The sequence below is a fragment of the Dicentrarchus labrax genome, unplaced genomic scaffold (assembly GCF_905237075.1).
Source record: "Dicentrarchus labrax unplaced genomic scaffold, dlabrax2021, whole genome shotgun sequence".
Classification (NCBI taxonomy): Eukaryota; Metazoa; Chordata; class Actinopteri; family Moronidae; genus Dicentrarchus; species Dicentrarchus labrax.
In genome coordinates this window covers 24,813,554-24,834,479 of record NW_026136721.1, presented here as the reverse complement: position 1 = coordinate 24,834,479, position 20,926 = coordinate 24,813,554, and the positions used below count along the sequence as shown (strand labels likewise).

Genomic DNA, 20,926 nt, shown 5'->3' with positions numbered 1-20,926 from the left:
AGGATTGGGGTGGTTGGATGAGAGGCCATCAGGGACATTAATCAGAATTACTATGCATAGGCTATATATGTACTTTTCCTCTCACATCCACACAGGAAACCAAACTAATTGGTAGCCCAGCCAAGAATAACCATTTCAAGCATAAACTAATCTTGGGGCTATTTTCCAATGATGCAAACCACAAATCCATAACATTAAAGGCTCTCAAATGTTGGCATTTGTGATAACAAAGATGGCATCTGATTTTCACCTGAATGTATAAACTCTGTGACAGTACTTAACAAAAATAGGCAAGAGACAAGATAATTTTTTGTCAGCAAGATTTTAGTACAAAACATTAATGAGGGAATGTGTTTGTGAATAATGATCAGCAGTGGAAATGGAAATCATTAAAGTGCCTATGATCAACCCCTGTGGAACACCATGGGAAAGGGAAGAAAGCCAGCTTCCTACAACACAATGACAGAGAATCTTTTGTTATTATTAAAAAGGTAAGAGGTAAACGTGTAAATCAGGTCCGTAAACACCTCTGTTTTGTGATGTAAGACTAAAGTAATCACGGAAACCAACAGTACAGATACAGTTTATATCTTAAATACTGCATAGGCTACAGTACATGATAATTGCAACACAGTGAACATAGTTTTCCACAGTGAAATGTAACTGTCTTAGAAAAATTAATACCATAAAGGGAAAGGGAAAGATCTTCCTGATCCTCGCTCCCCCGGGGACAAAAGCCTGTCTCGACATGACTTAACACTTATCTCTTCAAAGACACCTAAAACACACAGGCGCCATCCTCTCACGCTATTACTGCTTTTCCTCACAAGTTCTCTTTCCTGGAACTTAAGATCACATAAATTCACAACTTCACCTACAGAAGAGGAGATGTTGACAGCAGATTTAATAGCCTTAATTTTACTTGTCACAGCAACAATATGATGACCTTTGTACTATACAGTACTTCTGTGAAGTCATAAAGTCACGTACAAACACACAAACACAGTATAAGAGAGTTTGTAATAAAAAAACGCCATATCAGACAATTAAATGATAAGCAGAGGCAACATCTGCGGGTCTGGGTGGTTAAAAAAACGAAATCAACAGAACCTGTGTGGTTTTGTACCGAATTACATGGCATTTCATCCAGTAGGTGTTAATATATTTCTGTCTGAACCAAAGCAAATGAGTGACCAATCAGCCAAAGTTCCAATGGCCCATTATCCCAAAACTCTGATAGCTCAAAAAATGTCCCATTAGACCAAATGCCTATTTGTCCAACAGCCTGTTATCCCCAAAATGCTGATTGCTCTGAGGGCCCTTTTTCTGAACCATGTCAGTTTCACATTTTACTTTGCCTAGGCATAAGAAGTACAAGGTGGACCAGCGTTTAACAAATGCTAATGCAAATTTCTCAGCAGGCTTTAGTTTAGCTTTGCATTAGCATTAAAAAAAGCCGCTCTTTAATGATGTTGACCATCATAAAAAACAAACATTGTCCTTTTCTCCAAAAATACCAACCAGGCATCACACCAAAGCTAAACTAAAGCTTGCTGAGATATAATTCAGCAGTTTAGCGTTTGTTAAACTGTAGCTCAAATTTCTGAAAAAGTTCATGGTAAGCAGAGGCAACATCTGCGGGTCTGGGTGGTTAAAAAAACAAAATTAACAGAACCTGTGTGGTTTTGTACCAAATTACATGGCATTTCATCCAGTAGGTGTTAATATATTTCTGTCTGAACCAAAGCAAATGATGAAAGTTTGGTTCTGATAGAAAGGTGTCAGAACACACAGTGCATCACAGTTTGTTGTTTATGGGGCTGCATAAGATTATGCCCACCGCCCTAGTGGTCACAATGTTATGGCTGATCAGTGTATATGACAAGTCAGTAAAACGGGTCACATCTAGTATTCTATGTGCCCCATTGGGGTCAGGGACACCCACTCTGGCTGGCATGGGGTCACACAAGCAGTCGAGCACTCTACTGTACCTACTCTCTCTACTTTCAAGCGTATCCTATGCATTGCCAGATGCTTTCCCTTTTGCACGTTCTGCCCAGTGTTTGTTTGAATTGAGTGAAAATACACTTTATTACCATTTACTGTAGCTTTACATTTTAACCATGTTTAAGGCAGCTACTAGTTAGCGGCCAGAGCTATGTAGAGAGAGTGTTGATGTAATGTTAACAAGCGATGGCACATGCTGTGATGCCTTTGTTGCCTTTAATGTCCACAACTATTTGTCCACAGCTGTGTTGTGTATAGTCTGGTAGATACTGGTTGTATAGGATCCATTTCCATATTGATGCCAAGTTCAGGTACCCAACCTCATCAGCCTACACAGAAAATCTCTAGACCCAGCAAAATTACATAAACCGTTTGAGGTAAAATTCAAGTTAAAGACCAAGAGCATCAGTTCAAGACTTAGGTTCATCTGAGGCCAAGAGAAGCCTTGTTTTTTTATCTGTAAACCTTGGCAGCGTCTCGCCATAACAATGAAGTCCCTAGGCAAGTCTCTGAGCAAGTTAAGCTTCACATGATCAGACCTTTTATTTTTGATATTTTACCTGGAGATTATAGCATTGTGTTTCTTTGAAGGTTTCTAAATCCAAACTCTAACCAAAAGAACAAGCAGCTGCTTGAGGATCAATAAAGTTGTGATTTGTTATTTTTCTCCCCAATTTTGACTCTTTGTAACACTCTAAGAAGAAACTAATTTTTCAAGATTTCTTCATTGTTTGATCATTCAACATATATGAATGATAATAATACTATTCTGTAAGTGCAAAAAAAATCAGATTTATTTATTTATTAGATATCAGTACTGCGGTTTCTTGGGGGAAACGAAGCACAATTTGTTTAAGTTGGCAGAAGTTAGGTATTCTTATTGGCACTCAGTTTATAACCTCATTGCCCTTTTCACTGTCCTGCTTTTCAATGTAGCAAACAAAGGAAAAATCTCACTGTGTGCCAAGATACAACCAGTAAAGGTTTTGAAGGACTAATGAAGAGATTGTTATCTTATGTGTCGTGAAAACCCCTTAGCTCAGCAGGTTTGAGGCAAGAATGTCTATAATACAGTTTTGCAGATTACAGAGTAGGCCCTAAGTCCTTCATTATCTGATTTGGAACCACACAAAATAAACATGAGAAACCTACCTGTTCAAAATTGCTGTGATGTACAACCACACCAGATAAAACAAACAGGGATCAGTGAAAACTCAGACACCACAAAAGAAGTACTTCCCATTGGCAATGTGCACACACAAACTGTAAATTGCAGTGTTTATATATAGGAGATGTCTGGGAAACTTGCCCTGGATGGTCATATTGGAAACATGACAAAATATTCACCTGCAGTTGTGGAAGTATTAAAATTTTTTGCCTAAGTAAAGGTATTGGTACAAAAATACTCCATTGCAGATGAAAGTCTAATATTGAAACTCTTTCTTAAATAAAAGTACAGAAGTATTATCAGCAAAATGTCCTTAAAGTAACAAAAGTATAAGTGATCTTTGCAGATAAATGTCCCTTGTGAGTGATATAAGACCATATGTGACATTATTAGATTGTTAATATTGAAGCAACAATGTGTAAGCAGTATTTTACTGCTGAAGCTTGAGGTGGAGTTCATTTTTTATTTACTATTACTGGTACAATAGTCCATTCCCCTTCCAAAGGGTCACAAGATAAATCTGAGGGGACGTAATATGATAAATTGGGTAAGAAATAAGAAAAAAAGAAAGTTCTTCTACACACATCTGTGTTAATTTTTTGGCCTATCCTCCAACCTTTTTCTCTAAACTAATAGATACTTTTACGACTTTGGGACCCAAACATTTAAATAAATGAAACCAGAAGTTTTTTTGGGGAAAATGTTTCTTTGGGGGAACTGCTTACGACTTACAGACATGACACGGCCCCCTTAGAAAAAAATCTTAAACAATGCATTGTGTTTGGTGAGCTTATTATATGCTTTCTGTTTAAAATATGTAACTATTAGCTGTGAAATAAATGCATGTAAAATATTTCCCGTGAAACATAAGTAAATATAACATTCTCAAATATGTACTTGAGCACGGTACTTGAGTAAATGTACTTGTACTCACTGTTTAATACTGAGTATAATTTCCTATTGATCTTCAGCTGGTGTGTGTGTGGAGAGGAATAATAAAGTATTTTTCGTGTCATTTGTGAACCTCCCTATCACTATCATCAGTATTTTAATTTTAATATATAGAGCACTAAATACAATTTATTACAGTGTTAAACTGCCAAAAAACTCTTTCTTTATGACTTTACTTTCAAGTGAAGCTAAGTGGTGTCATTATCATTACATTCTTATGTCAGCTTCATGTCTTCTTGTTTTTTTCCCCCTCAGAAGTTGTTGTTAGGGCAATAAAGAGAGGGGTATGTGTGCAAAGCATACTTGCACAGCATGTAATTAACTATAAGAGGGGCCTTCACCCTATGTCTCTGTTTTTTTTTTCATTTTTGAGGTCTAAGGAGATTTTTTCAAACACATAGCTCTGCGTGTTATACTGGATGTGATTGGCTGCCACAGGATGTCCCACTATATAAATGGCATCCATGTTAGAGATGAAGTAGATTACATTCCATCCCTGGGGAGACACATCTTCAGTTTCTCTCTGCACCACCAAAGAAGGTGAGATGGATTTTTCATACAGTATGGAAACAAATTTCCACTATGTTAGAGACAGTCCTGCTGATATTATAGGTCTTCTAGGGGGACATTGAGTGTGTGTAGGGGGTCCTCAACAAAAGAAATGCAATAGCATATCTGAATTTTTAAAAGAGGGAATCTTTAGGGAAGACAGAGCTGTTTGTAATTTATGATCCTAGTTTGATCATTGAATGACTGAAGATTTTATCATTAGGACAAAATCCTCTCAAATTGGGGTATAATGTGCATCTAATGTGGGGGTCACTGACATGAAAAACTTTGGGAACCACTGTTGTAGCCAATTGTATTTATTTTGAACAATGCTTTCCTTTATTTAGCCAGGGGAATGAAGCAATTTTCTTTAAATATTTTTCTCTAGAAACAGTCATGATGAAGCTCTTGGTGTTCATGATGTGTCTGTTGGTCACTACCTTGGCTGCTCCTGTAAGTCTTTCCTAAACATATGTCATATGTGTCATTCAGTCTGCCAAACAATCCCTTTTTAAAGATTTAAAAAAAAAATTATAAATATTTTTCTGGGGGAAAATGTGTAAAGCCTTTTGTTGCTTTCTTATTACTCTTGCTTGGTTTGCAGGCTCCAGAGAGTGAAAGCAATGAGGAAAAAGTAAGACTTTTGGTTTTCTTTAAAGGTTTTTGTGTCTGTCTGCCATGGCATGCCATACCATGTTTTTGTCATGTCATCAAATGTACAGTATGATAGATGTGTGAGAGAGAGTATAATGGCTTAATTGCAGTGCATGTCTGAAGATGTCTGGTATTTCTTCAGCAGGTTGTGGCGCATGCTAATGAGGCCCTGAGGTGGATGGAGATGTACAGGCTGTACCAGCAGCAGGTAGAGGGGGTTCATTGTTGTTTCACCACAAAACAAAGCAACAAATAGGACAAAGAAATGGGAATCATCTGCTCGTCGATTCCAGTTGTTTGGAATTGATCATTAAATATAATTATGAATCTGTATTTTTTCAGGGAATAGTTGGAAACCCCTTTCTCCCTGCTGCTGATGCCCCTGTAAGTTTATATCTTGTTAGACTCTAACATGACTTTAGTTGTAGGTTTATATGAAAACTTTTAACATAAACTACACTCCACTGGCATTACTTATTCATGAATTATTCATTTGTTTAGGCTGATCCAGCTGGGGCAGCAGTGGTAAGCACACATACAGCACCACCACTTCTAACCTGTCACAATTTCAACATGCTGTTTGAGTTAAAAGAGTTTTATTTATGCAGGTGGATGCTGCACCAGCCCAGCCAGCTGATGTCCCCCCTTCAGCTCCCATTGCTGTTGGAGACGCATCAGAGGAGGAGACAGAGGTGAGCAGACATCTTTACACATAACAGAAATAACCTATAAATGTAGATCTCTGGAGGGAGATATATGTTCCAAAATGCATTCCAGTTCAATAGTTTATATAGTAGTGTATGTCTACTTCTGATATTATAAGTATTTGCCATTCATGATCGCTTTTCAGATTCTTTCACAGCAGGTATTTTGATTTGTCTTAAAATGAAAAGCACAGGTGTTACTGATAACATTAACAATAGCTAAATTATACACTGTTGAAGTATCTCAGTAAGCAGTCACAGTGTGACTAGCATGCTGCTTCTGCAGGAGCAGAAGCAGCTAAATGGAATTCAGACATCATTAATTGTATTATTTATACCTGTGCTTGTTTTCCTGCTGATTGCATGGTGCGCCGTTGATATTATGCTCTGCTGAGAGTGGCCTGATAGTTTTGTCAGGTGTTCATTTGAAAATACATTTCAGCAAAAAACATGAGGTGAATCCTTTGTAATTTTTGTTTGTTTGTTTTGGGGAAAGACATTGCATTCATATATTTTTTATAATAATCTTGAAAGTATACTCCCAAAAATGTATTATTTTGGTAGGTAAGTGTTGTTCTACCATAAAGTTGCCCAGTGGTCCATTTAATGGATAAAGCACTGGCACTTCCATTTCCTATAATGCAACCAGTGGCATCTTTCATTAGACCCTTCCTGCCCAGTAAATATCCATGTCTCCCAAACTCCACACCACCAGTTAGTACAAACGCCTTCTGTAATGTGTAATCTCCTGTTTCAGTGGTTAACCAAATGTATCTGGAATGTATGCACTTCAACTCTGAGTCATTTTATTTCTATCTCCTTGGCACAGGATGGAAACCCTGCCCCCAACGCTGCAGCACCTGCCGCTCCTGCTGTCCCCCTAAACTCCGACGAGGTAGAGGAGGCAGAGGAGGTGGAGGCCGCCGAGGCTGAACCAGCTGTGGTTGAAGCAGCACCAGCAGAGCCGGCGGCAGACCCTGCAGCAGTTGTCGAGCCGGTGGTGGTTGACGTCCCCGTTGATGCTGCACCAGTTGATGCTGCTGCTGTAGATGTGCCTCCTGTTGATGTGGTTCCTGTTGATGTGGTTCCTGTTGATGTTGCCCCGGCAGCCCCTGAGGTGGCCGTCGATGCGGCCGCGCCTGCCGCAGCCGATGTCTCTGCTGCTGTTGATGCTGGCGCTGCCCCGCTGGCAGCTGAGATTGACACGACTGTAGTCGCAGCAGATCCTGCTGTGCTGTAGTTCCTCTTAATACCTTTTCTTACAAGTGCTCCTCTGTTAGCAGTTAGAATAAATAGCTGGAAAACAGCAATGGGGGATATAGAAGCAGCACAAAAGGATGAAAAAGCTGTGGTATATTGAATAGAGACTGAATATATAAAGAAAATATGTGAAAATATGAAAAATAAATCTGTAATGCTCTTTGTAAACCAAAACAAGTAAAGTTTTCAGTTCAGAATTGGACAATTAAAACTCTTCTTTGTGTTCTTCTTTCTGTCTTTAATTGCAATTCAGTAGTCATGATTGTGCACACAAGATCCCTATATTATTATGTGCACAAGATAAAAATATATATCTTTCAGCAGTCTGGGGGCAAAGCACAGGTGTTACTAACAACATTAATAATGGCTCAGCTCAATTGAAATGTCCCAATAAGCCATTACATGAGCCAGTTGTGTATGTCTGCTGTGAAAAAAATCAAGCAAAACACATGGTATCTAACACATACAGTAGCTATAGCTGTGAAGTCTATTATTTTCCTTTCCTTTCAGTTTGAAAGCTTGCTCCCATTACCACAAACACACAAAACAGATCCAATACAATAAAATGCCATCGTGAAGAAGGTGTAGCTTCCCTGTTGTTCCCATGCTGGATTCACTTAAATAGTAACCCACTGCAGGTGACAAAACGTATTGCAACTTAGATGTTCCTCAGCCGTAAAACTGCAAACACTATATCAGCCAACAGGGAGTGCCACTGAACCACAGGATGTCTATATCTCACAGGAGGAAGATCTGCTATTAGAACGCAGCACTCAACACTGATAGAGGTTCAGATTTAATTTCACTCTTATGATTTGTATTCTTGTAAACGGTGCCTGATCCGACTGATCTGAAGTCTGTAATACCCGGCCCGATATAATAGGATCAGAGCTGGATATGGCTGAGAGTGCTGACTGTGCAGGAGATACCGTGTGTGAGTGTGTGTGTGAGTGTGTGCGTGTGTGTGTGTGTGTGTGTGTGTGTGCAAACAGACTAAATCCTCTGCTGTTCCGCAAATGGTCAGGAAAATTATAGCCTGTCACAGATAAAAAAAAGAGGTCTCAACACAAAATGTTTTGCAGTGTTGTGGATCCTCACTAAGGGGTTAGGGGAGAGTTGCCCAAACTTCACTTCAGTATATCTCATCTCCTACTAGAGTGGACAAATAACAAGGATGAGTGACTTTGTCTCTCCTCTTCTCAGCCAACTCTAATCCACAAATCCTTATCAGGGTCACTGAGACGCTATGACACAGTTAGTTAGACTCACCGCTTATAGGTGACACTTGTCTAGCTACATTTTGATATTATCTTAATTAGAATCTAATGATTGATACAATATATCTGCGGCTGCTGTGAGTGACCAGCTTCCAGATCTTAAAAAACTACCAAAGGATCCAGGGAACATGGGCTTAACGTTACAATAACAAGTGGATAAGGTAAGGTACATGAAACAGGATGACAGGATCATGCATCATCACTATAATTTCTAAACTGTTTTGTGGGATTTGTGCAGCCGTGAATGTCAAATGATGCAGTTTGTATCCATTAATTTGATGCAGTTCTGCTAACTGTCATTTTGGACTGCAAATGCAGTGATCACAACTTCAAATGCATTAATGATTTCCAGTTCTTTTCACACAACTGCATATGTTTAATTTGCAGTATTTAAGATGTTTGACCAAGGAGAAATACTGCAGATGTGAACTAATGATTTGATGGTCTGTTTGAAAAGAGGTTGTTTTCCTTTTTTCCTTGCTTCAGTTAGGCGATCTTTCTACTTCTTCTTATCTTTGCAGGGTAAACTGCAGATCTGCTGCCATGACCACTTCAACCACCCTTCCCCACCTCACTGTGCCACCTCACACTGCACCACAACTTGTCACTGACAGTGAGGAGTACAGTGAAGATGACCTGTAAGTCAAAAGTGCTAATTCAAACAGACAGTTTACTGAGAAATAATAATACATTCAGCTAATTCATTTCATATGTAACATTCTGTGTTTGTCCTAGAACTGCACCTCAATCAGACCCTGCTCTGCTCAATATGAATAACAGCAATAATAATGAAGAGTAAGTATGACTATGGAGTCATGGAGAGATAAGTGGAGCCCTTGTAAAACACGGTTTTCCTTTGATGTATCTTAAGTAATTTCAGTAAGGCCTATTAAAGTAATAATTAATAATTTCCTTCAGGGAGGAAAAGGAAAAAAAGAAAAAGGAGAAGAAAGAGTAATTATGTTACAATGCAAACCCTTTTAGTTAGTGTTGCTTTTAAAGAACATTTGATTCTCAGTATTCTCCAATGTGTTGATGCATGTTACAGAAAGGAGGAGCAGGAGAAGAAGGAAAATGAAGAAAAGGAAAAAAAGGAAAAGGAAGAAAAGGAAAGAAAGGAAAAAGAAGAAAAGGAAAAAAAGGAAAAGGAAGAAAAAGAAAAAAAGGAAAAGGAAAAGTAAGTGCATCATTCAGAGCAAATTCCTCAAGGCACCTTTTCAAATACACTTACATATTTAATTTACACTTCCTTTCTCTATTTCCATAGGCCCAAAGAATTATTTGTCATTAATCCTGCCGGGAGTTTGTATTACAACTGGCTGTTCATCATCACACTACCAGTAATGTACAACTGGACCATGATCATAGCCAGGTGACTTCTATAAATCAGTGACCCTTTTTTACAATGTACAGTTTCCCTGCAGGTCAAATGTTTATATGATTGCATTCAGCTCCATTAAGTGTTATTCATATCCTAGACCATATGAAGCTATTCTAAATGATTGCAATGTTGGCACCATATCGGCTGCAGCAGTAGCACAATAGGACATAGTGATGAAGAAACATTATTTACAAACAATTTACAGAACATTACTGGTGGTCTTCTTCTACAAACAGGGCTTCCTTTGAGGAGCTGCAGCATAACTTCTTCCTTTACTGGATCGTTCTGGACTACACCTCAGATGTGATGTACCTGGCCGATATGTTTTTCAGGACCAGAACAGGTGAAAATCTGACCTGAGCCTTCTAATCTGCTAAAGCATAAATTCACATTATTGGCAGCTGCTGTTGTTCCTCGTGTTCATACTGTGTGTCAAATGTGATTTCGATGTAAGAAAATTGGGAATAAAATCCATGGTGCTTTTTCTGTGGATAAAAGCTTTCTAGAACTTAGCTGAAGCAATCATAAGGATTCAGCAGTCCAAATTAGATCAAAGTTATAGTATAGACTAGCACACAATTCCTTCTTTGTGCTATTGTCCTTCCACTACAGCTACAAGGAAAGACTCTCTGGGGATACACCAAAACCAAAACGACTATAGCATTTGAAGATGTCTACTTTGTTTGACTAATTCCGACTGCTAAAGTCCTAAATATTTGCTTCAGCTGAGCTTGAAATTACATTAACAAGAACTGTGGATTTTGGCCCATATCACTTACGTTGCAATGGACTCAAAATGATTACAGCCACCAAGAACTGTTTCAATGTACATATGGGCATGTGAGTGTTTTAAAGTCAACATGAATAGTGTGAATCTGTCCTTCAGGCATTTTAAACACATGAGTTTACAGTGCAGATGAAAATGTATTCATTCGTCTAGGACTTCATGTTTCATTTTTGTTTTACAAATGTGAATCACAGTGGATATAGATAGAAGTTTTTGGGGACACTGATCAACAGAGAATAAAGACTAATTACAATGTGAGAACAATTTTTTCCAACTGGTCAAAATTATGAACACGCACAAACACTAAATTGCATGAGCACTGACACCCCTGCCCAACCCATGGCTAAATCATCACTGATACAGCCAACTCTTTCTAAAAGTTGAAGAATTAGAATTTGAATTTGAATGGCGATCATCTGTGTGTAATCAAGGGGTTATTATAACAATAATAGGGAATATTTTTTTACTTTTAAGGTATTTAATTCCAACCTTTCTCTGGAAATTGTAGTTTCAATCATGAAGAAAAACCTTGTACATATCTCTAAACTTTCTCTTTCTTTGAATGCAGGTTACCTTGAGCAAGGCCTGATGATAAAAGATGAGAAACTGTTAAGGGATCGATACCTCGCCAGCTTCCAGTTTCGTCTTGATTTTATCTCCATGCTGCCAACCGATATCTTCTATTTCTACTTTGGCCTTGACTATCCGGAGATTCGCCTCAATAAGCTGCTGAGAATTGGCCGCATGATGGAGTTCTTCACAAAGACAGAGACTAAAACCAACTATCCCAACATCTTCCGCATTGGAAACTTGATCATGTACATCCTTATTATCATCCACTGGAATGCTTGCTTCTTCTTCTCTTTCTCCAAATACATTGGTTTTGGTGCTGACGACTGGGTTTACCCGGCTCTGGATGATCCCGATGAGCCTGCGTTTGGGGAGCCCATGAGGAAGTATTCGTTTAGCCTCTACTGGTCCACACTGACCCTGACTACCATTGGAGAAACTCCACCACCAGCCCTGGACTCAGAATTTGTATTCCACGTGGTTGATTTTTTAGTTGGGGTCTTGGTCTTTGCCACCATTGTTGGAAACATCGCTACCATGATCTCCAATATGAATGCTGCCCAAGCTCAATTTCAGGCTCGGATTGACAACATCAAGCAGTACATGCGGGTAGATGGAGTTTTTGTTTTCACTCAAAAAGTTGGAACAGGAATGAGCACAATCATCTATTGTTTGTATATTTTTTAATGTTTTTATTCTTTTATTCATAGGTCCGAAAGGTCAGCAAGGATCTCGAGTTGCGGGTCATCACGTGGTTTGACTATCTGTGGAATAACGGCAAGGCACAGGACGAAAGAGAAGTGCTGAGGTATCTTCCAGACAAGCTAAAAGCTGAGATCGCCATCCAAGTCCACATGGATACGCTTAAGAAAGTGCGTATTTTTGCAGACTGCGAAGCAGGCCTGCTGATTGAGCTGGTGCTAAAGCTGCGGCCACAAGTCTTCAGTCCCGGAGACTATATCTGCAAAAAAGGCGACATTGGCCGTGAGATGTACATCATCAAAGATGGAAAACTTGCAGTGGTTGCTGATGATGGTGTCACACAGTTTGTTGTGCTGGGAAGTGGCAGCTATTTTGGTGAGATCAGTATCCTTAATATTAAAGGCAGCAAAGCAGGCAACCGGCGAACAGCCAATATCCGCAGCATTGGATACTCTGACCTCTTCTGCCTGTCCAAGGATGACCTAATGGAGTCACTGGTAGAGTATCCGGATGCCAAAGGCATGCTAGAGGAAAAAGGCCGGCAGATCCTGATGAAAGATGGTCTGATAGACTTGGACCCAGCTAACATCATGCCTGAGGCCAAGGAGCTGGAAGAGAGGGTCAATAAATTGTACAACACGATGGAGCTAATGCAATCCAAGCTGAAGAAGATTCTGGGAAATTATAAGAAATCTGACAAAGGTCTCAGATATCGCATCAAAGATCTGGAGGAACTAACAGGAGAGGAGGTAGAAGACGAGGATGATGAGGAAGAAGAGGTGAAAAAGGAAGAGAAAGTGGTGGAAGAGGAGAAAAAGGAAGATGAAGAAATGAAAGAGAAGGAAGAAGAGGAAAAAGGCGAGGAGACAAAAGATGAAGAAGGAATGGGGGAAGAGGCAAAAGAAGAGGAGAAAAAAGATGAGGAAAAATAAAGCCATAGTTTCTGTAAAACACCAAACACACACTATCTAATTAACCACAATAGAATATTTATTTCTTACTGGACTTGCTTCTTATATGACTGACAGATAATTAAAGACTACAAAAGAGAAAAAATAAACACTAGAAATTGGCTGAAATACCCACTGGAACTTGTCCTCAAAAGGTATTGCCATTGTAAATTGAACACAGCTCAATGGACAAATATTGCCAATGACAATATTGACATTCAATGCAAATAAAATGTTGGCTTCAGTTGTCCTATTTATTGTAATTTCATGACTAGATATGCACATTGAGTCATAAAGTGGAAAACTCTCTGCTATTCCAAACCCTGCAGTGCACACTGTTGTCCACAGGAGGATAGTAAATAGCAAGGATTTAGATAATCACATGGCACACAGTAGCTCTGCAGTATGTGATACAAGTCATGCAACTTAGAAAGCTCTGGAACTGAAGCATTCTCTGCACGAAAGGCTGTATCGAGAAATAACTGATATGATTAAAGTAGATGGAGTACAGCAATGTAATCTATTTAAGAGTGGCAGTTCAAAGTGCTTTACAGATTGCATAAATTAAAAAGTAAGGGCCTATGGAAAGATTAAAATAATAATCAATAGAGACTACAGTTAATGACAAAACCAAAGCAAAAAACCACAAAACTTCAATTAAAGGTACCAGTGAGGAGCTAGATTTTAAGTTTAGACCTGACCAGATTTGAATGTGATGTGAAAAGGAGCTTTTTGTGAAGTCATAAGCCAAAATGGTTGGGAACCCCAAGACAAACCTGTTCAAGTGAATCCATGTATTAATCTAATTTAAGATTTGAGAAGTACAAAATGTTACTTAAGTAAGATTTTAAATGAATGACTTTTACTTGTAATGTCGTACTTTTTACATATAATTTGGAGGACCAGTTGTAATATTTTTTTGGGCCATTGACATTAGCCCTAGATTTATATCTAATCTCTTGATGGCACACATCCTGATAATTTTGCTTTGTACAGTTGCTATACACAGGATTTTGAAGATTGTGTTTTCTTTTCAACCGAGGAACATATACTGTACTGTACTGTGTACCATCTGCACATGTTGCATTATTCCTTCCTACAAAACGACTGTCCTGTTGCCATCACCACTCCTCATATGTGGAAGCCACAATGAGCATTGTGGGCAGAGCAATCGCCAAATGTCAATGATTTCTACTGCAAGTTAGCTTTCCACTTTATTATGTAGCCGTTATCTTTTATGCTGGAAGAAATAAAATTTGATCTGTCTGCAGTATTAAAATATGCATGCCCCTTACCACAGTGGAAAGAAAAGGAACAGTTATTTACAAGCTCATTTCACGTTTCTGTAAATGAAAATTACTGCATTTAAAAGGATTTAGGCTATTACTGTGGCTCGGGCAACTTTCTTTGTGTGGCCTAATGAACCTAGAAGTGAGCAAATGTCTAAACTGAAAAATCAACATTCATTCATTATGGGGGAAAAAGACAGATGTTAAGAAATCACATGGTTGTCTGGTTTCTTTTCTAGTGTGTGTGTGTGTGTGTGTGTGTGTGTGTGTGTGTGTGTGTAATGTGTATGCATATAGGGCACATTGCTCTACATCACTGAACATGTTTGATTTGATTTTGCTCAGAAAAGATATAAAGAAAACATTTTTCCATCAAATGCTCACAAATCTTCCTCACTTGTCACTGCTTTATATGCACAAACATCACCGCCACACTTAACCCATGAACAGAACTGAACAATTTACGCTCAAAGCCAGACACCTGGGGGAAACAAATAAATGCCACAGACTTACTCTCTCCTTTAAATAACAGTGTGAGAGTAGCCGAGCACGTGACTATTGATCATCTTTTGTGTTTGTCTCTCAGCACTGATGACCAGGTGGCACCAGCACACAGTCACATCCAAAAGCTTCTTTAATACATTAATCAAGTCATTGAAAAAGCCAAACCAAGAAGAAAAGAAACCAATTTGTGATAACTGGCACCGCTGAATGAGTAAGACAGAGATATTGGTGATCATTTTGGAGGAGCTGCACAGGCCACCTTTGCTGTAATTGTCAGTGGGGTACATTGTGGGAGTAGAGCAATGTCTTTGTGTTAATTAATGCAGAGACAATCACAACAGATAATACTGTACTGAAGATGACAGAAATTATATATCTTTCCCTAAATCTTTTTTTGTGTGATGCAAATATGAGTGTTTCAAGTCAGAATTTTCTCAATTATGTTGTGGTGACAAATTTAATTTAAAAACTTAATTTCTGGACCTTCTAGGATTTACAATATAAAATAAAACCCAGGACTCTGTGTCAAAATTGACTCCTTTAACACTCCAAAACAGTGGGCCAAAAGGGGCCCACAGCTAATTATTGTCACTTATTAAGTTAATTTGGCAATAATTAATGTATATTCAGTTCTTTCAAGAAGATAATATTGCTTTTTGTAGAGCTTTTAACCCCCTCATGGTCTTCCACATTGGATGGAGTATGTATGTACATGTGTGTATACACATGTACATGTTAATATAAAATGTTATTACATTTTATATTAAATTTATTTAAGAGAAATGTTGTTTATATATTTGCAACAGGCTTCCTCTTCTCCCATCACCAGGTGATTGTCTTAATCCATAGCTTTTATCTTGGACTGTAGAGCACACACTACGTTGTATAAATATTAATGTCTCATACTCTTTGTTGTCATGAACTCAATTGTGATAGCCAATGAAAGTGTTTTGGCAGACCGGGCACAGTGAAGTGATGGAGCGCATGTCATTTATCCTGGGGAAATTGCTGACTATAAGGCTGATTTCCCAGAGGAGATATTTCCATGTGGGATTCAAAGCTGGAGGCTCTACTGTATTGAACAGTATTAGCACAACAACTATCAAGACAAGAGTAAAAGGGTTATACTTGACATTAGCTACGGTTAACAATAGCAGAGCAGTAAAGTTTACCATACACTTTCTGCTCAACTGAGTTTATTTATCCACTGTTACCAATGATTGAATTTTCAGTAAAATTCATCAAATTAATGGATATAATGCAAATCATTTTAAAGATCTGAGTGCTAGTGAATTGATTAGAAGAATTTGTCGAGGACTATTTTCAGTTTAAGATGAATACACATTTGGTGCTGTACTTTATGTTTTACTTTATTTAAAGGACGGTGTAGTACTGTGTGTGTGTGTGTGTGTGTGTGTTCATTATAATAAATACACATCACACCCAGTGGAATCACTGACAACAATGGAGAACTACACCGACCAGCCATAACATTTTGACAGCACTGACAGGTAAAGTGAATAACACTGATTATCATGAGAGGTGACAGGTGGCACCTGTCAGTGGGTGGGATATATTAGGCAGCAAGTGAACATTTTTTCCTCAAATTTGATGTGTTAGAAGCAGGAAAAATGGGCAGCATGAGGATTTGAGCGACTTTGACAAGGGCCGAATTGTGATGGTTAGTGACTGGGTCAGAGCATCTCCAAAACTGCAGCTCTTGTGGGGTATTCCTGGTCTGCAGTGGTCAGTAGCTATCAACAGACTAGCTACTGTAGCTCCAATTGCTGAAAAAGTTAATGCTGGGTCTGATAGAAAGGTGTCAGAAAACACAGTGCATCGCTGTTTGTTGTGTATGGGGCTGATTGGTGTATGTCAGAGAGGAAAAAAATATATCAGGCTACGGATACGCAGATGATTCTGCACCAAAAGCAGCAAAAGTATTTTGGGGACAATTTTCTTTTGCATTTATTTGGAGATTTGACAGTGGAGAGATGAAATTAGGGCACAGAGAGATGGGGAATAAAATCAACAAACATTGGGAGCTGCACACAAACCAGGATTATTGGTAGAGTCCTTATACCTCAGCCGAATTGCAGAATGCAGAACTGATTTAATAGTAACTAAATATATTCAATTTCTACTTCTCGTTTTATATAGTAACTATGACATTAGATATATTGCCTGTAGTGTTATTTGGTGCTTTTATATCCACGGTGACAGTGAAGTGTTACGTTTGTTGCTGAGTGGCCATTAAAGTGGCCCATCAGGGTTTTCTGCCTCTCTGTTCCCTGCACTTTACACTATTTGTTATCTTTGTCGTTGTAATTCTAATCTGTGCAAAAATAAATGAATAAAAATAAATAAATAAGTGGACATGGTTAACAATGTGCTTATACTTTACCTGCTGTCTCGAAGGGTTTTGTTAAGATACTATATATAGTATATATAGTATATACATATTGTTCTTCTGGTCATTAAAACCAAGAGCAACAACCAGTTCATGAAAGCTTTGCTCCTGCCATTCATTTAATGGAGCTGTATTGACAAAAACTGCCAATACTCTGCTGAGCGCCCTCCCCCAGGTCTCATAGGTTATAAAACACTAATGTTGCATATGGGGAATGCAAGTATGACTCTGGTGTGGTGAAAGTGATGCCCACTGACTGTCAAAGTGAACAACAACACGTCCTCATACATAAATGACTGAAAAGGTAGATGGAAATACAGCATGTACAGTATAAGCAAAGCAAAGGGCCAGACTTATAGAAACCCTGCAATAATAGAGGGAAGGGGCACCACATTACTTTCTCCATATGTAGCTGAAATGCTAACATTTATGCATCTTAGCTTGTCAGTATAATTAGGATCTTTGTCAGGAGCAAGTCTGCTTTATTCTTATGAGAGTTGAAGTTGATATTCACAGACAACTGCAGTGCAGTGAGTTTTCTTAAGGCTCTACATGACAGTTAGTCATCTTTAGAGGAACAAAATGTTGGTTCATCTGCATGTAGAATATCTTAAAACCCGCTTTAAGTGAAGTTACAAATTGTTCTGACTCTGGATTTGTGTTTTAGTAGCACAAACATGCCCTCTGACATGCCCCCCTTTAATTGATTATTGTGTGACAGTCTGTTGGTGGTCAATAGTCACACTCGCTTTGCACCCAAGAACTAAATTACAATAAGCTACAAAGTAAAACTTTCATTATATTCTTCTCAGGAACAAAATTTTGTTGTTAATGTATGCAATAAGAACTAATTAAAAAAAAAGAATTGTGGAGCAATGCTCTTTCATTAGCAGCTAAATTGCTATCCCCGGTTACATTCTGAATTGATCAAAGCAAATAGCCCTGAGCCCTGACACGAATTTGGACACACCACAGAGGCAGCTGTGAAAAGAGCTGACGACAATGTTCCAGCTGAAGCTATACGTAACTGCTACCCTGATATTTCCACTAGAAATATGCAAAAACAGACATGCAAAAATGGCATTTCATGTCAAAAAATGTAATTAGCTAAAGACAATTAAGTCTCTTGGTATGTATCACACGCATAACAAAGCCATGGACAATGAGCCCATAGCACCTCATTAAGCAGCCGGTCAGGACAGACAGGGAGTCGGCATCACATGCAAATGAAGCATTTTTCAAGCTTGGATCTTTTGTAGTGGTCTCTGTGTTCTCTGACAGCTATTGCTGTAAATCTGCTTTAAAAACATGTACACAGTGTGCTTAATAGGAACCCGAAGGTGTTCTCGTGTCATGTACTTGAAGACAGGACCCTAAATACTGATTTCAGAGGCTTTCTGTTAGACTTAGTGTGTTGGGATTAATATATAACTGCAACGTCGCTGGTATGGTTCTGATGGGGGACCTTTGTTGCGTTTCACCCTCCTCTCATGTTTCCAGTACGTCTCTACTGTCTGTCCATTAAAGGCAAAAAATTATAGAAAATGATTTAATGGTACGGTCTGTAACATTTAGGATCTATTGGGAGAAAATTAATATAATACTCATAAATATCTTTTCATTAATCACCTCACCGTTTTTGTCACTATAGAATGAGCCGTTTATATCTACAAACACAGCAGGTAGCCTTTTATGGAGTCCTCTGTGTTGAACCACCAAGGGAGAGTGAAGCGAGGGAGCTGTAATCTGCAACTACACAGCTAGATACCACTAAATTCTACACACTGGACCTTTAATTTTTGTTTTGATTTCTTTGCTTTAAGCATTAAATTAATTACATCACTGAGTGAGGTTTTTCACATCAGTAGGCATTGTGACAGCTTCTCAAAATTTACCAGGTCTTGACTTGACAGCTTCAAGTTGTAAACAGTGTAAGTGCACAGTAGGTATGAAACTTTCTAAAACAAATCTGCACAGTATTAATTGGAGAGTTGAACTTAATATTCCCATCAGGACACCTCTAAATGTTAAAATACACTTATTGTGGCATCCTTTTATCATTATATCTTATTGAGCTACAGTGTGGGTCTACACATTTACTGAAAGCAACTAAAAGGAACTACTTAAGTACCTGTGTTCCCACAGAACCTGAAAGACCATTACATTGTGGTCTTTAATTTTTGTCTCATACTCCTGTTACCAAAACCATACCAGAGTTTTAAAAAAAGAATTCATTGTCAGATTAGTGCATTGCTATATGCAGTAATTCTGCAAACTTGATTTACCATTTAGGTGGATCTAATTTCCCACTGGTTCATCCCTACATGTATCACAGATGTCTGTATGCATCCTTTCAATTACAACATAATAGCAATACTTTTATAAAGGTTACTCAGATCGAACAGTAAACAACTAAAGAGCCCGTCAGGGCTTTTAATAGTAATCAAAGACTCAAGTGGAACCATAGAGATGAGATTGATGCCTTCTGTCAGTGGTTACCTCAATTTAAACTGCATACTGTAGATGCTGCTTTTTTCTGTAATTGTTTTTCTTTCCCCCTTTCACCTAATGCACTAACCCTCTCTGGGGAAAATGTGGTTTTAATATTGCTTACATTGAGGTCTTTAAATAACTGTTTTCTTACAGTTCACACAAAAAAGTGCCTGAGTAGATATTCAAACTGAAGCTGAATCAAATTCTTAATATTGATTTTTACCTAATATCAATATTCATATCTACAAATTCATATGAACTTAATCACTGAATATGCATACTCTATTTTCATACTGAACAGAACTGTTTATTATTATGATACTATTGGCAGTATTTAAATATCCTCAGGGACAAAACCTCAAAATGATTAGTGTCTAATATAAATTTAGTCAGCATTAACATGCAAAAAACTAATTTGATAAACATAGACTGGGCCTTACAAGTAAAATCCCTTGTTTTAAATAAATAAATAAACTTATAATGATAAAGTAATGTTTTCCTTTGTTCCACAACCCTCCAGATTAACCAAACATACCTTTCTTACTGTATAAAACATGAGTTTTAAGTAAGTAGTGTGAATAAGACTACAGTGTTTAAGATGGTTGCCTTTTACAGCTTTGTATTTATCTGTATCTGCATCTATCTCTGTGTAAATGCTATGAATAACAGGTGAGAATAGACTGCAAACCCTGCATTCCTCTGCACTGTGGTCTAGTGCAGTATAAGTGAAAATGACTTCTCCCTCAAATTTAAATGTAGCATCACACATTCTGCTGATTCTGCACCTGGGCTCATTTAAATAAAAAAAAAAAGTTAAAATGAAAAGGAAATCCACTTGACTAAGAACTGGAGCCTCCCTATAGACTGTAGATTAGGGATGTGTTTCAAAGAACTAAATGACTCTGGGCTTCTGCCACTGCACAGTGAGAAACATAGTTGTCTGTTGAAAAGCTTTACTGGATTGATTGGATTTGATCAGCCATGGACGACATGTAAGTGTACCCGTGTAGAGGTTACCAGATAGCACTAAAGGCAATGCAAGCAGATGAAGGAGGTTTATCCGATGTGAACAGTTGGATGTCTAGAGGGGACTTCAGCCTGTTAGCTGTGAATGTTGATGTGACACAAAGGGGAAGAGCTGCAGCCAGCCGTTCTACCAACACGGTAATACAGTACTGCACATTTCTGTTCTCTCTGGTGCACTGAAGATGATTTAAGACCGTAATAACAGAAGCATTAAGACACCTTAAAATGATGACTCACACAAAAT

The 20,926-nt window shown here is 38.3% G+C and overlaps 2 protein-coding genes across 5 annotated transcripts; both read left to right on the top strand.

The window, feature by feature from the left end:
* The first annotated feature begins 4,564 nt into the window (after nucleotides 1–4,564).
* Nucleotides 4,565–7,507, top strand: enam (enamelin). Of its 4 annotated transcripts, none has more exons than XM_051385634.1 (8): nucleotides 4,565–4,666; nucleotides 5,064–5,128; nucleotides 5,280–5,309; nucleotides 5,475–5,537; nucleotides 5,672–5,713; nucleotides 5,831–5,854; nucleotides 5,938–6,021; nucleotides 6,863–7,507. In XM_051385634.1, the coding sequence occupies exons 2-8, from the start codon at nucleotides 5,072–5,074 to the stop codon at nucleotides 7,271–7,273; spliced, it is 711 nt and encodes a 236-aa protein (XP_051241594.1). In that variant the 5' UTR covers nucleotides 4,565–4,666; nucleotides 5,064–5,071; the 3' UTR covers nucleotides 7,274–7,507. The 4 variants fall into 4 exon arrangements, with proteins under 4 accessions (XP_051241594.1, XP_051241593.1, XP_051241595.1 ...); XM_051385633.1 differs by having other exon boundaries at nucleotides 5,472–5,537; XM_051385635.1 differs by lacking the exons at nucleotides 5,475–5,537; nucleotides 5,672–5,713.
* A 1,032-nt stretch (nucleotides 7,508–8,539) lies between these two features.
* cnga1a (cyclic nucleotide gated channel subunit alpha 1a) lies at nucleotides 8,540–13,204 on the top strand. Its single transcript, XM_051384564.1, has 8 exons — nucleotides 8,540–8,731; nucleotides 9,092–9,208; nucleotides 9,306–9,365; nucleotides 9,619–9,747; nucleotides 9,838–9,942; nucleotides 10,188–10,294; nucleotides 11,307–11,917; nucleotides 12,019–13,204. The coding sequence occupies exons 2-8, from the start codon at nucleotides 9,114–9,116 to the stop codon at nucleotides 12,940–12,942; spliced, it is 2,031 nt and encodes a 676-aa protein (XP_051240524.1). The 5' UTR covers nucleotides 8,540–8,731; nucleotides 9,092–9,113; the 3' UTR covers nucleotides 12,943–13,204.
* Nucleotides 13,205–20,926: the final 7,722 nt, after the last annotated feature.